We start from the raw sequence: 15,428 nt of genomic DNA on the forward strand, positions 1-15,428 counted from the left end.
TCTGACTACCAGAGTTTCCTCTTTCTGACTGACAAAGGTTAAGATAACCTTCTCATTGAATTGAGAGTTCAATACTGTACCCTTTTAAAATCAATTCGGGTACTGATTGATTGGGAATAATGTTGTTATTATCAAAGAGCAAGACATCTAGTCTTAGCAGTAAAATAGAGTAATTATCATACTGTGGAGTCATTGCGTTGCTTAACACTTGAAGGGCATTGGTAAAGTTAACAAAGTGAGATCTAGACCTCAACTAGGCGCTTTTTCAACTTGCTACAAATAAGTATGTAGTTATCAAGACTATATTAGTGCTTCTGTCAAGGATTGTTAACTGTTAATTAAAAAATAACTATGTTGCTTAGTGCAACAAAGTAGTATATCCAAATAGATTTAACTCTTTAAAGTTGAGTTCCAGTCAATATTGATTTACTTGAAATTTGTTTGTAATATGTTTTGCTGTCAATGCATTTAGAATTTCAACAAGCATGACCTGTGAAATTCTAATTTCCTTAATTTTTCAAAAGGTTCAGATGATAACCATTTAATAAAGTGAAATTCAAGTTGAATTTATTTTGTTCAAGCTGTTGGTTGTTAAGCTTTTTTTTATTTTTTTGCAGAAATAAAGTTGTTTTCATTTTTGTTTTAACTAAACTCAAAAACTACAGGTCCTAAGTTATCAATGGCAAAAGACGGGGCAGTTCTTTCTTCAGTCTATGGCATACAACTTGGCTTGGGATCCACAAGGTAACTGAATTTGTATGGTGATCTGATGTCCTCAAAGCACTACTTAGTAGTATTTTTAAATATCTTTGTTGTAGTTTCAAAATGATAGTCTTATCTATGTAGAAATTCTTACTGAAATATGCTGTTCCTCTAGATTTACGTTTATTTGAAAAAAAAGTATGAATCAAACTTTTGTGGCTTAAAAATTATTTTTAAAAACTTTTTTGATTTAGAGTTAAAGGGTGCAAAACTTTGTAAGGATACTCTCTTAGTGCTTTAAGGGAAATATTAGAGAGGTCATTAAGCACACACAACAGAGACAAACTGCATTGGAGGTGAAAATTGATATTTTTGTGATAGATTGTACATTTAGATTTGAAGTTCTGCAGTTTAGCAATTGTAATTTTAACAATTTCCTTTTCAAATTTCTTAAAATTTCTGCAGTTCTAGAATACTATTTGTTTAATAGAAGTTGTACATTCCAGTTACTTATATAAATGGAGTTTAGCAAGAAAGCTCTCAGTTGGTAGACATTTTTAAAAAAAAAAGGAAAGCCCATTGATTCAACTGAAAGGAAGCAAGTTGAATATACAAGTTCTGGAAACCAAGAGTACTTGTTGACTGTTTTTACTACTGAAAGATAGTTTCCAGTGGTGTTCTCAAGGGCTCAATAAACACTAATGGTTTAGATGTATAGGGGTTGAAACTTTATTGCTGGAACAGCACAGCAGGTCAGGCAGCATCCAGGGAACAGGAGATTCGACGTTTCGGGCACAGGCCCTTCTTCAGGAATGTGGCCCTTCTCATTCCTGAAGAAGGGCCTGTGCCCGAAACGTCGAATCTCCTGTTCCCTGGATGCTGCCTGACCTGCTGTGCTGTTCCAGCAATAAAGTTTCAACTTTGATCTCCAGCATCTGCAGACCTCACTTTCTCCTCCTAGATGTATAGGGGACATGATCAAAAAAATTGCAGATGATGCTCAAGAATTGGCCACGTGGTTAATGTGAAGAGGATAGCTCTACACTGTAGCAAGATATCAATGGACTAGTCAGGTGGGCAGAAGAGTGGTAAATGGAATTCAGCATAGCAGTGTTCTGTGATGGCATTTGGGAATGTCAAACAAAGCAAATGAATGTGGAATCAGTGGAGAATGCTGAAAGGGGTAGAGGAAGTGAGGGACCTTGGATAGAATGTCTTTAGATCTCTAAAGATATAATGCAGGTCTAAAAGGTAGTTAAAAAGGCAGATGGAATCCTTTGACTGGCTGAGATGTGGACTGAAACCAGGGAAATTTTGCTGAATCTGTACAAATTATTAATTAGGCTACAACCTGAATACAGTCTGGTCACCTCATTACAGAAATCATATATATCATATAGAATCCCTACAGTGTAGAAATGGACCATTCGGTCTAACAAGCCCACACCAACTCTTCAAAGAGCATCTGACTTACCTCCATCCCTGTAACCCTGCGTTTTCCATGGCTAATACACTTAATCCCACACCTTTGAAGGGCAATTGAGCATGGCCAGTCCACTTAACCTGGACATCTTTGAACTATGGGAGGAAACCAGAGCATCTGGAGGCAACCCACGCAGACACTGGGAGAATGTGCAAACTCCACACAGACAGTCGCCCGAGGCTGAAATTGAACCCAGGTCCCTGGCACTATGAGGCAGCATTGCTAACCACTGAATCACCGTGCTACCCCAAGGTAATTGCACTAGAGGAGGTGCAGATGAGTTTTATGAGTATGTTGACTAGTGTGAAACTACAGCTATGAAGAAAGACTATATAGGCTAAAGTTCTCCTTGGAAGAGCTAAGGGAAGTTTTGATGTGAGTTGTACAAAATTGTGAGGGACCTACTTAGTTTAGCAGTGGTTAGGGACCTTAGATTTAAAGTGATGGGTGGAAGGATGAAAGGAGAGATGAAGAAATATGTTTTAATGTGGAGAGTGGTGGATGTCTAGAACTCACTGGAAATAGTTGTAGTGGCAAAAGCACCCATTTAAAAGTTGTCTGAATATGCACATCGAGTGTCGTAGACTGAAGGGCTATGCACTCAAATACTGGACAATGGGATGAGGCTGGGTGGCTCATTTTCAACTGGTCCAAACATAATGGGAAAAGTGGCTTTTTTTAATGCAGTAAACTTTTTTTTTATGATTCTATATCTAGAAAGCATTCCATATAAGCCACCAGAGCGAAATCACAGGAACCCCCAAAGATTATGCAAGAGCACAGTTGAGTTTTAGTAAGTTTCAACTGTGTAATATATTAACACAGAGCACAGGTAGGGTTTTGTTTTTATAATTTATTCAGAGATGTGGGCTTTACTGGCAAGACAGCATTTGTTGTCCAATTCTAATTGTCCTTGAGAATGCTTTGGAGGTGCTGGTGTTGGACTAGGAAGTACAAAGTTAAAAATCTCACAACACCAGATTTGTAGTCCAACAGGTTTATTTGTAAGCACTAGCTTTCAGAGCCCTGCACCTTCATCAGGTGGTTAATAAGTGCTCCGAAAGCTAGTGCTTCCACATAAATCTGTTGGACTATAACCTGGTAATGTGTGATTTTTAATTTTGTCCTTGAGCATGTGATGATAAGCTACCTTCTTGAGCTGCTGCATTCCATTTGGTATAGTTAGGGAGGGAGTTTCAGGATGTTGACCCAGTAACAATGAAGGAGCAGTGATGTGGTTTGTGTCTTGAAGAAAACTTGCAGTTCTCATGTATCTCCTGCTTGTGTCCTTTAGATGGTGGTGATTACAGGTTTGGAAGGTGCTGTTTAAGGAGTTGAATCATATTACACTCCTGATTTGATGTTGGACAGGCTGTGGAAGTCTGGAAGAGAGTTATTTGCTGTAGGATTTCAAGCCTTTGACCTGCCCTTCTAGTCATAATGTTTATATGGGTAGTTCAGTTCAATTTCTTGTCAATTATAACCCCCTGTCTCTTGTTAGTGTGGGATTCAGTGATGGTAATGCCATTGAATATTAACATCACTCTTGTTTGAAATGGACACTGTCAAGCATTGTGTGCCATGAATGTTACTTGCCACTTAATAGCTCAAATCTTGATATTGACTGGGTCTTGCTGCGATTAGACTTGGACTACTTCAATAATGGAATAGTAGTGAATAATGCTGAGCATTCTGCAATCATCAACGAATATCCCCACTTCTGACCTTATTATTGATGGAATGTCATTGATAAAGCAGCTGAAGATGTTTGGGATCAGGACACTACTCTGACCAGTTCTTCAATGATGCTCTGGAGCTAAGATGACTTATCTCCAATAACAACAAACATCTTCCTTTGTACCAGACATGCCTCCAACAAGTGGAATGTTTTTCCCCAACACAAATACTGCTAGGGCTCCTTGACGCTGTGCTTAATCAGATGTAGTGTTAATGTTGAGGGCAGTCACTCTCCCTTCCCTTCTGGGATTCATCTCTTTTATCCATGTTTGAACTAAGATTGCAATGAGTGATCTGATTCATTGGTTGTGGAATTACTTGCCTCTTGATTACTTACGTTTAATGCTGTTTAGCACACATGTAATCTTGCGTTGTGGCTTCACCAGGTTGAAACTTCATTATTAGGAATGCCTATTGCCAGTTCTGGCAAGCCTTTCACACTGTTCTTTAAAACTAGTGTTGATAGCCTGACTTGATAATAATAGTAAGTGGAGCATGCCACGCCATGAGGTTTTATCTTGTGTTTGACTGCAGTTCTGCTGCTACTGACCACCCACCATACCTCATGGATTCCTAGTCTTGAGAAACTGGAGTTGAGTTACTATGTTTGAAATCTATTTTCCAATTTGCTGGCCTGCACACACTGTGTAGCAGCTATGCACTTTAGGACTGGACCAGCTTAGTCAGTTGTAGTGCTTCCTTGCCACCATCAGTGTTTTGTCCAAGTGGTGCTCAATTTGGAGGAGTACTCACCCCTTAGCAGTAGGGAGGGGGCAGCACTAAGTGGTAATAGCAGAAAATTTTCTTGCCAGGTTTGAACTAATGTCATGATACTCCATGGATGAGTCAACCCATTGCTAACATTCGGGGACATGAGTTTGAATCCCACTTTGGCAGACAATGAACTTTAAATTCAATAAAATCTTGAATTAAAATCTAGCCTAATGGTGAACATGTAAACGCTGTTAATTAGCATTAAAACCTATTTACATCACAAATGCCTTTTATGGAAGGAAAGCTACCTCCTTTCCTGGTTTTGTTTATGTATGAATCCAGATTGACAATTAAGTGTCCTTTGAGCAATTATGGATGGGCAATAAATGGTAGCCAGCACTGCCTACATTCCATGAATGAATAAAGAATGGTCCCAGGGCGATTCCCTCTGAATGTGTATGCCACTATGCTGCATCCTGTACTTGCTCTATTCTGCTGGACTCATTGATGGTGATGTCTGGAACATTGTCTGTCTATAAAGTTTGATTCTGAGTATGACCATGCTAGATTTGTCTGGGAATTCTTCCAATTTTGGCACTAGTCCTCGCACATTAGAAAGGAGGATTTTGTAGAGTCAATGAGGCTGAATTTGCCATTGTTGTTTCTGGTACCAAGGTTTATGCCAGATGGTCCACCTTTTTGAATTTTTAGCAATTGAATACAACTAAGTGGCTTACTAACCATTTCAGATGGCAGTTGTGAGTCAAACCACATGTGGGTCTGGACTCGTATGCACACTAGACCAAGTAAATGTGGCAAATTTCTTTCCCTAAAGTGTACTAATAACTCAAAAGGGCTTTTACAACATTTGGCAATAGTTTTGTGGCCTTCATTCAACCTTTAATTCCAGATTTCTAATTTCAAATTCCATCATCTGCTTTGGTGGGATTAGAGTCTTCAGAGCATGACCTGGACGTTTGGATTTCAAGTCCAGCAACAATACTACAATGCCAATGCTTTCTCTTTATCTGATGCTTTTCCGTATTGTGCTATCCTACCTGTTAGGCAGAAGCCTAGACTAACAACTGATTTTGACTATCCATGTTCGATTACTGTCTTGAGTGTTGCATTTGTGACTACATCAGGCATCCAATTTTGATTCAGAGCCTCCATTTCTGTGTATATAATCTTAACTCCAAATAAATCCCAAACCAGGAATACTTAAATTAGTTTACATTTATTGTAATTTTTCTTTCAGGTAACCAGTTATTGACAGCTACAGATTGTCTGCAGTTGTGGTCACCACCTCCTGCTGACATTTTAGAAGAAGAAGAAAGTAGTCATGCTGAGGAATTTAGATTACACCCAGATTTAAATGATTGGAAATGTATCTGGCAATGCAAGTAAGAATCCAACTCAAAATAATTTCCATGAAGTTTAATTCTTATTTTATTGTGATCCATACAAAATTGTTTGTCCATCCAGGATATTTGAGAAATGTGAATCATTTCAAGAAGCTTTAGGATGGTACTTTGGTATGAAGGATGACTGTCTGTCATATTCGGTTGTTTGTTGGACTAATGACATTTTCTCTATCTAAATTGGCTTCTTTGAGTTCCAGTGTATTATGTTTCTGAATTCTTTACTGAAGGCTTTTACTTTACAAAGGTTATAAAATGCCAGACATCTTGTGGTATGCCAGGTCAACGACATTTTGGTTAATTGTAAATAAGTAATTTGCCAATGGATTGGCTCTCCCACAGTACAGGTGGAACCAGAATTGGAGAAATGCAGAGATCATAGAGGGTGATAAAGTCAGCCCAAAATTGGAGCTCATTAACAAATGGCTCGTCCATTTTAAGGGCATCCACATTGGCCTGCTTGCTTCACCAGTAGTGACCTGACAGGACCAAAAGGGAAACCCATCACAGGCCAGAAACAGCTTTTAAGCTTGTTGTGGACCACATGAAGCACTCCTATTTATTTTGATTTAACATCAAGCATAGAGGTTAAGCTCTCATTTTTGCTGTAACTTCTGACTGAGTTTTGGCTCTTTGTTACCTTTTAAGAACCATTGTTTATTTTAATTAATAAGTATCCAGAAAATAAGTGATTGCAATTCATGTTAATGCAGTTAACTTTTGGACTAAAAATAACTTGTATAACCAATAACAAAAACAATTCAATCAATTTAAAACAAAACTTGAACTGTTTGCTCATGCATTAACATATCCCATTTTGTCCATTTAGGACTGCTATTCCAATATATCTCATGAAATGGTCTCCTGATGGAGAATACTTTGCAACAGCAGGAAAAGTAAGATTTTGTGGAAGACTTTTTTCCTAATCAAGCAATAACATTCATTTTGTGTGTTAACATAAGCAGTGCATTTAAAAAGTAGAAGTGAAATTAATGTTTCAAAATATAATTGCAAAGATAAGATTACTAGCTGCATTTGTGAAACACTGAACTTCATTTGAAGTACTTAATTTTTTTAAATGTTTACTATTTTCTATCACCGTAAGCTTTTTTGTTGTTGTTGTTCTCTGCAGGATGACTCCCTTCTGAAAATATGGTATCTTACCACTGGCTGGAAGTCTGCTGTAATAGGTGCAGAAACATTTGGGGAAAAGAATGCTTCTTCAGCTGTACACTTTTCCTTTGTGTATCTGGCACATCCTCGTGCAGTAACAGGATTTTCATGGCGGAAGACTAGTAAATATATGCCAAGGTTAGAGACATGCTCGCTTCACCACAGTAAATGTCAGTTTTTAATTGAACATTTGGTATTTGGCTTTTGAACAGCTTGAGAAAGCCACGAGCACTATATTGAAATCTAAACTACTATCACGTACAAAGAGGTGTTTTTTGAGTTTTTATTAAGACATTATACAAGAACCTTTGCTTTGCCTCTGGTCTTTTACATACTTGATATAAAGTACTTATTGCTGAGAGAGGATGAAAAAAAAAATTGATTTGCAGTGTTGCTGTCCTTCATCTTGTAAACAGAGTTCAAAAGGCAGTTCCGGATTCAAAGCTCTGTTGGTAACAAGTTAGGTGTCTAACTTGGTACCATGATTAAGGATACTTCAATTGACCTCAGCTCCCTTAGTTTACTAGTGGGAAGATCAACAGCAGTCCTCATTCCAGGTTGCTAATCAATGATGTTTCATGGAATTGCCCATAAATGTGGACATTAGCTGAGAACAGGATTTTAAGTGCTTCCTACATACTGGACAACCTTTTTCAGATGTTCATGAATGGTTGCAAACAATTAGAGAGGAATGGAGAGCATATGCTGAATTGCTGAATGGTATTCTTTGGAAAAGTGTGATTTTATTTGTACAAGTAAGGCCTCAGAACTTTTTTTATCATTTGAAATTCAAATATGGTGCAAGGTATAGCTGATGTTTCGATGAAGACAAGTCAAAAATACTTAATACATGCAAAATTAGATTCTAATTTATAGTCTTGTCCAGTTTTCCAAAGCCTTAATCTTGCTTTTATCTTTCTGTGACTGATTGTGTACTGCAGAATGACTGCAGTAGAATAGGAGACTTCTCCACTGTATTTGGAGTGTATGAGATTCCAATATATTCTATCTCCAGAAGTTCTGTGTGCAACGTACTACTGACATCATGTCAAGATGGTGTTTGTCGGCTCTGGGCTGAAACCTTATTGCCAGAAGACAGTCTTCTTGGAGGACAAATGACAGAATCTACCATTAGTACCTCAACCAGCAATCTTCCTCACAGTGGAAGTCAGAAAGACAAAGTTCAGCATGCTCTGGAGGTAATCGTTTTAAGGCCTTAAAATGGAAAGAGTTTCAAATGAAACAATGAATATGCTTTGTTTAATTTATGCTAATTAATAGATTAGGAGAAAGTGAGGACTGCAGATGCTGGAGATCAGAGCTTAAAAATGTGTTGCAGGAAGATTCCTGAAGAAGGGCTTACGCCCGAAACGTCGATTCTTCTGTTCCTTTGATGCTGCCTGACCTGCTGCGCTTTTCCAGCAACACATTTTTAAGCTAATTAATAGATACCAATCAAGTTTGCTTGTTCCATGCTCTGCCAATTGAATGCTTCATAGCAACTGATAGTTACTACATGTCTCAGGAAAAATGCTTTTACTGCCTGAATTAATACAGTAAAGAAAGGAATTGTGTCTTTTTGCTTTATCTATTTGAAAGCACTAGCTTTCGGAGCACTGCTCCTTCATCAGATGATTGCCTGATCAGGAGCAGCGCTCCGAAAGCTAGTGCTTCCAAATAAACCTGTTGGACTTTAACCTGGTGTTGTGTGATTTTTAACTTCGTACACTCCAGTCCAACACTGGCGTCTCCAAATCGTGCTTTATCTATGCTAATTTTGAAATAAGTACAGCAATTTGTAATTCCAATTTGGCTTAAAGAACTATGAGGTAAATTTTGGCAAGTCCTGTGCCAACAGCACAGTCTTGCACCAACAGCACAGTCTTGCACACATTGCTGTACAATATGTACTTATATATGTCATCCTAAAAGATGTCAGTGTTAGTTTTCATGGAATATTTAGGATTGCAAATACAATACTCATATAAGTTTACTACATATTTGCTACTGTTTTCTTTGGTGCCAAAATTGATACGGCATTGAATTGCTAATCTAATGTTTGTAGAAGATTGCACGTAAGTTTAAACGCAGCAAGATTTAAGAATGGAGCTCTTTTTTTTAAAGTGACAAAGGAAAGGAAATCATAGCATCTTCATTAAAAGTAGGCATCTAACCTAAACACTGAACTCCAATGCATTGTCAATTCTACTTTTTCATTGCACAACAAAGCTAAATATTGTTTTTGCAACTTCCTCATGGCATTTCTCAGGAATGTGGATATGGTTGTGATATTTCATTTCGGCATATTCTTAGTCTGTGAAAGGATTACATTGGGGATAATGCTGGGGAGTGTGGTACACTCTTCAAAGTGAAAGCAGTACACACTGAGACATGGAAATGTGTTGCTGGAAAAGCGCAGCAGGTCAGGCCGCATCTAGGGAACAGGAGAATCGACGTTTCGGGCATTAGCCCTTCTTCAGGAGACATGTAAGGATGGCCTGTTTATTAAATACTGAAAATATGATGAACTGCTTTCTGAGATTGTAAACCAGAACCAGGAACAAATTCAGTGGATTCTGGAAGAATTTATTTTGTTCAGTCAGGTAATAACTATAACTTTAAAGAGCATAAATACCCTGCCCCTAGATGCTGCAACTTTCCTTTTGCCAGTCTTTCTCTTCTTGGACTTGTATTGTTTTAGAATCATAAAATTTGGTAGCTTAGCCTGGATTCTAGAGGTTATAATAAAGTAGAGTGATGTGTAAGGTGGGATTGCTGTATTATTGGAATTTTAATTCTTCAGCAATATTTTGACAGAGTAGCTATAATCTACTGTAGGAACATTTCCATTAAGTTAAACTCCGGTTACAGAATGCAGCCTAGAAACCTGAAGAGCTGGATTTTAGTTGAGAGGACCAGTCTTAGGAGAGGTATTAAAATGTTTAGTATTTTTTCCCTTTATTTGTGTATTCAGCTAAATTTCAAATACAGATAATAGTTGAAAATAATTTGTTTAGAAGAAGACAAAAGGATGAATTAGTTAAAATTACAACTTGCTGAATATTTTGAAGATAAAATATATAACTGAATGGTTTGATGTTTATTTTCTTGATTTGCAACTTTTGTGTCCATAGTTGAATAAATCAATTGATTATTAATTAAATGATAAATCTTAAATGAATCTTTCAGAAAAGGGGTAGATTTTGTGCTCACATGCTTAATGTCTGATGTATGCTAGCCTACTTTATTAATCCAATAGAATTCATAATAAATACCATATATTAGAATAGATACCTATAAAAGACATTTCTATAATTTATAATATAAAATTGTGTAAACTTTTCTTGTCAACTTGTACTATTTATGAATCCCTTTGACCCCCTATTGTGCTGTAAAGTCTTTGAGACAATTAGCTAGTTAGCTGGATGGTTGGATTGCAGTGCTGAGTAATATCAACATTGTGGGTTCCTGCACCACCTAAGGTTACCATGAGGACTCTCCTTCCCAATCTCTTCCCTTGTGTGTGATGTGGTGACTCCGTGTTGTATGTTGTGAGTGACTGTTTTGTATTTAATAATCAAATCCTAGTTTGGCAGTTGTTAATATCTTCTGGAAGGCCATGCAAGTTATTTTTAAATTGTTTTGGTTCATGCTAGCAGGTTTTAAATTTGGATTCTTAATCTACTAGAAGAATAAATATTAGTGCACTGTTAATTGTGTTTTTGCAGACAATTCATCATTTGAAGCATCTAAGAAGTCGTCGCAGATCCTCCGTTCTGGCTGCCCAAATTGAAGTTTTGCCAAGCCAACTGGAATCGCATGAAGTTCACAGACAAATTTCACACTATGTTAATGCACTCTGTCACTTTCATATTGCAGCGAGTATTAATCCTAATACAGGTTAGGATTAGTCAGAGTAGAACTGTAATTGCTTTTACCATACTAAAATAATCCAACCCATTTTTAACAAAAACTAATTGACTGTTGAAGGTAATAGTAAATTTCTTGTGACTAGAATGTCATAAGGGTTGATTTTGAGTCTCCAGAACTTGGTGGGACTAAAAGTGTGAGGATTTAAAATCAGCCTATTCCGTTTTCTGCTCCTAAGATATTTACATCCCACCTAATGATATTATTATCTGTGACAGATTTGGAGACAGCTTTGTTAGGGAGCTTAGGGCTAGATTTAACTCAAAAGGTCATGGCTCACGTCTTAGTCGGTGCCTTAACAAGATTTTAATGATTATTTAAGGAGAAACGTGCTTGTGTCAAATCACCTCAGAAAGCTGGCTTGAAGAAACAACTGTGCCAGAAGAGGCCAGAACAAATAATGTTTGTCATTCTCTGGTAGGGATATTTTGCTGTTACCAGAAGAAAACTTCCACCACCCTTGGCTTGAACCTCATTTCCGATGTAATTTTCTGATTGGGACCTTATACTCAATTTACCCTAGGACCGGTTATATTGCATCATGGTGGTTTCTGGCTCTCGTTATAATTTCCACGACCGCCTTTTTTATTTAATAGCTCCCAACAGTAAAGCCTACCAGTTTGGGTTGGGAGTACAATTTCAAATATATTAAACTGAACAAACTAATGGCCCTTGAACTTAAACTAGAGATCAACCTAAAAGTGACATTTAATCAGTTCTGCTATGTTATGAAGCAAGATTTGAGATTGGTTGGAAATGTTTAGAATGTAGATATGTTGGGTTGCAATTGGAGGTTTAAGTAGGAAAAACTGGTTGTGCAACAAATTTTACTAAACTTAAGTTTACAAACATAGGTTCAAAAAAGATTTACTAACTATGAAGAGATCTTAAAAAAACAAGTGCCATTTGTTTGTTTTGGCTTGATTTTGATGCCTAATATCATTCAGTTGGATATGAAAAATATTTCCATTAGATATGTAATGTGGAACATAAATTTTCAATTGTTATGCAGATATTCCACCAGCACTAGCTGGCACAGCTTTTAACATTGAAGAGGGAGGTGGAAATTTTGTAGTTCACTGGCTGAACAATAAAGAACTGCATTTTACATCATCTATGGAAGTATTCATGGAGCAATTAAGAAAGCTGACAGATCAGCAGACAGAGGATGAAGTTGACACGGTCAGTCAGAATGGATTGAAAATGAAACTCGACAACAGTGAGCAAGGCAAGTAAAATGTTTATGTTCTATGATGTAGAAGAACTGAATTTAATCTGCTGCAGAGTTTGATTTTTAATTAACTTATGTGTTTTGTTAAGGTTTTCTGTCCATCCATTTGGCCTGCAGGAAGAAAGATCAAACACTAAGCATTCAGATTTTGCTTTAATGATGTCAACACTATTTGATAGTAATTGATATAATTGTTATTTTAAAAATTAAAATTAAATGTTGTGCACTGTTCACTCTAGAATGGTTAAAGTCATTCTTATCCCTGTCATAATTAGAAAAAATATTGTCCTACTTTGGTATTGCCTAGCTCAAAAATATCATTGATATCAGCTCTGTGTTGCCACAATGTGTTAGCTAAACCACAGAAAAGCAAACCCAGCTGCATCACTGTAATCTCGGTTTTCTGGACCAGTTGTACTATTCAGAATATTCAGCCATTGTATACTTTTACTTTAGTGCATTGAGTTGGTCAGGCTTGCATCATATAGAATCCCTTACAGCAATCATTTAGAGTGTTTCACTTGTCAGTTTTATCTGCTTTTAATCCTTGTGCCTCAAGGTGGAAGTCTAGTATTCTTGTCCTGCAGTATTCAGTCCTTTGAGTGATATGTATAGTAACCAGACATTTCATTCTGGTTGGGTAATGATAGATAACAGTGGAAGGAATGAGTAAACTATGTTGTTGGTGGAAGGAAGAATATAATAGGTTACAATGAAAATAAGCGTATTCTGAGCCTTTCATGTGCTGCACTTCCTCCCTGTCCATCCCTGGTGTTATTGTCTCTTTATTGAATTATGGTGTTGGAAGAACTGGTCCCTTGTGGTTAAATGGCAGTTACTTATATAGACTAGGCTATCTAAATCACCTATGTCACCTACACGCAGGATGGCGTTTTTCTTAGTTAAAATTAGTTCACACCAATGATTAAAAGATTTTAAATGAACTGAAATATTGAATTGTTTTGTAACACCTGTGGATTGGAAAATGGAGTTAATGAACTTTGGAAAACTACTGAGAAGTTGTTTTAACAATCTGCGTTCTTTAAATTCTTGCAAAGAGCTTAACAGTGGAACAGAATATTATTGTTCGTTACCTACAAAGAACAAAGCTTGAAATGTCTGTTGGGATGTGGAAACAAGCAATTTTATTAGCATGTCATTTACTGACAAAAAAAAATTAAGTTGCAGGATGCATAAATTTGATTTTCTTTTCATTTTTAATGGATTGTTAGTTTTGAAGAGAACTAGCACTTTTCCTATTTTTTTAAGAACTTCAGCCCTGCAAGCCATATAGTGCTTTCAGTATAAAATTAATTGGTAACTATGTGATATTAAATAATTTTCTATCAAATTGTGAGATTCCCTTTTTTTACAACAAACATTTTATCCTGTTGAAGCAACTTCACACTTGAAAATTAATTCCTCCAATTTGTGTTGCTAACTGGAGTGCACTGAAGCTCAAAGTAACTAAGACATGATTACTTTAATTGCATGGGCGTGTTTGAACCATTTTTATTTCTGTTTTGTTATAGAACAAGATGAAACTTCAGAGAAAGGATCAGAATATGAGAACGAAGAGGCTGAGCAAGTTGGAAGCACTAAAGTATCTACACCATCAGCTGTGGGGATTTCAATGCCCACCATATTGTTGGATCGAAAAATTGAAACACTGCAAACAGAATGGAACAGGAATGCTGATATGCTGTTCACAATCCATCCTGTAGATGGCTCATTTTTAGTATGGCATGTGAAGTATTTAGATGAGTATCACCCAGGAATTTTCAGACAAGTCCAGGTACAGATCAAAATATTTTTTAAAAATAGTTGTTTAAATTGAAAGTTGACATTCAAATGATATATTTGCTCATTTGGCACAAAATGACATATACTTAGGCATTATGAAAGAAGTTCAGTAGGGTGGCTAGAAGCGGAGTTCAGTAAAACATGTATGCATCCATTGTGATCCACCTTCGTGTGCTAGTAAAAATACTCATTGCCTGCTTTTCTTTTTAAAGCTGCCGAATAGACTTTGCTCTAGGTTAATCAATATCTTGCACTAATCTCACATTGATATGTAATTTATTTTCAAAGAGATATTCTAATATAATTTACAAATTACATTGTGTTTTGACAGTAATAATGTCTGCCTTAAGTCTGGTCTTCCACTTTGAATGTCACAGTATGTTTATTTTAAATAACTACTTCTCTTTCCAAGAGATTTTCATAGGGACATTTTGTTTTTGCTTACTACAAATCCCAGGTTAACATTAAACCAGCAACATCATTTTGACTTTTGGTAATTGTGTATCTTTTTGTGTTGGTTGCCAGACAAAAGAAAGGCAATTTTGAGTGTTCACCATAATTTTCTTATTCTCTGGGTCTGGTCTAAAATGAAGGCAAATATTGTTTTTAACTTTCATTCCCTTCATGAAATTTTAATTTTGGCAGTATATATCCCCACAGACTTCAAGCATCCTTCATATTTTACTAGAGCATGGTTTACAGAGAAAGTCTTTTCATCAGTTGTAAAGCATGTTGGGTCAGTTGGCTGAGTGGCTGGCTTGCAGTGCAGAGTGACATCATAGCACAGGTTGAATTCTTGTCTTGGCTCATATTACCATGAAGGTCCTACCATTTTAACCTCACTTGAGGCATGGTGACCGTCATGTTAAACCACAACCAGTCATCTCTCTAGTAAGAGAGCAGTCCTCTAGGACTGTGGCGACTTTATGGTATGTTGAAGGCTAAACACTTTCAGTAGCTCAAACTGAGAACTGGAATAGTTCAGTAAAGTCCTTTTGAAGATCTGTGATTTCAGTTTGAATTTAAACCTATAATTGGCCTAGAAATTTTTGAGAAATTAATGATGAAGTTAATGTGCACACTGTTCTTAATGTGGAAACAACCTAACAAATTATGAACATATGAACAAGGAGCAGGAATAGTCCATTGAGGCCATTGAACCTACTGTGCTTTCAGTAAGATCATGGCTGATATGATTATAACGTGAAAACCACATTCCTGTCTATTTCTAATG

The 15,428-nt window shown here is 36.7% G+C and overlaps 1 protein-coding gene across 7 annotated transcripts in view; it reads left to right on the top strand.

Moving 5' to 3' along the window:
• Positions 1 to 15,428, top strand: part of dmxl2 (Dmx-like 2) — a 141,501-nt gene that overhangs the window by 31,360 nt on the left and 94,713 nt on the right. For 6 of the 7 annotated variants that reach the window (XR_006309475.1, XM_043677366.1, XM_043677364.1 and 3 more), the window contains exons 4-11: positions 666 to 744; positions 5,895 to 6,039; positions 6,887 to 6,953; positions 7,190 to 7,368; positions 8,246 to 8,429; positions 10,959 to 11,130; positions 12,173 to 12,388; positions 13,924 to 14,186. Coding sequence is in view for 6 of the 7 variants with exons in the window: in XM_043677366.1 (XP_043533301.1) it covers positions 666 to 744; positions 5,895 to 6,039; positions 6,887 to 6,953; positions 7,190 to 7,368; positions 8,246 to 8,429; positions 10,959 to 11,130; positions 12,173 to 12,388; positions 13,924 to 14,186 (1,305 nt within the window). In the remaining variant the exon portion in view is untranslated. Of the gene's footprint in view, positions 1 to 665; positions 745 to 5,894; positions 6,040 to 6,886; positions 6,954 to 7,189; positions 7,369 to 8,245; positions 8,430 to 10,958; positions 11,131 to 11,152; positions 11,578 to 12,172; positions 12,389 to 13,923; positions 14,187 to 15,428 lie in introns of those variants that run through there. The other variant, XM_043677365.1, reaches the window with a different exon arrangement.

Source organism: Chiloscyllium plagiosum, chromosome 36 (genome assembly GCF_004010195.1).
Source record: "Chiloscyllium plagiosum isolate BGI_BamShark_2017 chromosome 36, ASM401019v2, whole genome shotgun sequence".
Classification (NCBI taxonomy): domain Eukaryota; kingdom Metazoa; phylum Chordata; class Chondrichthyes; order Orectolobiformes; family Hemiscylliidae; genus Chiloscyllium; species Chiloscyllium plagiosum.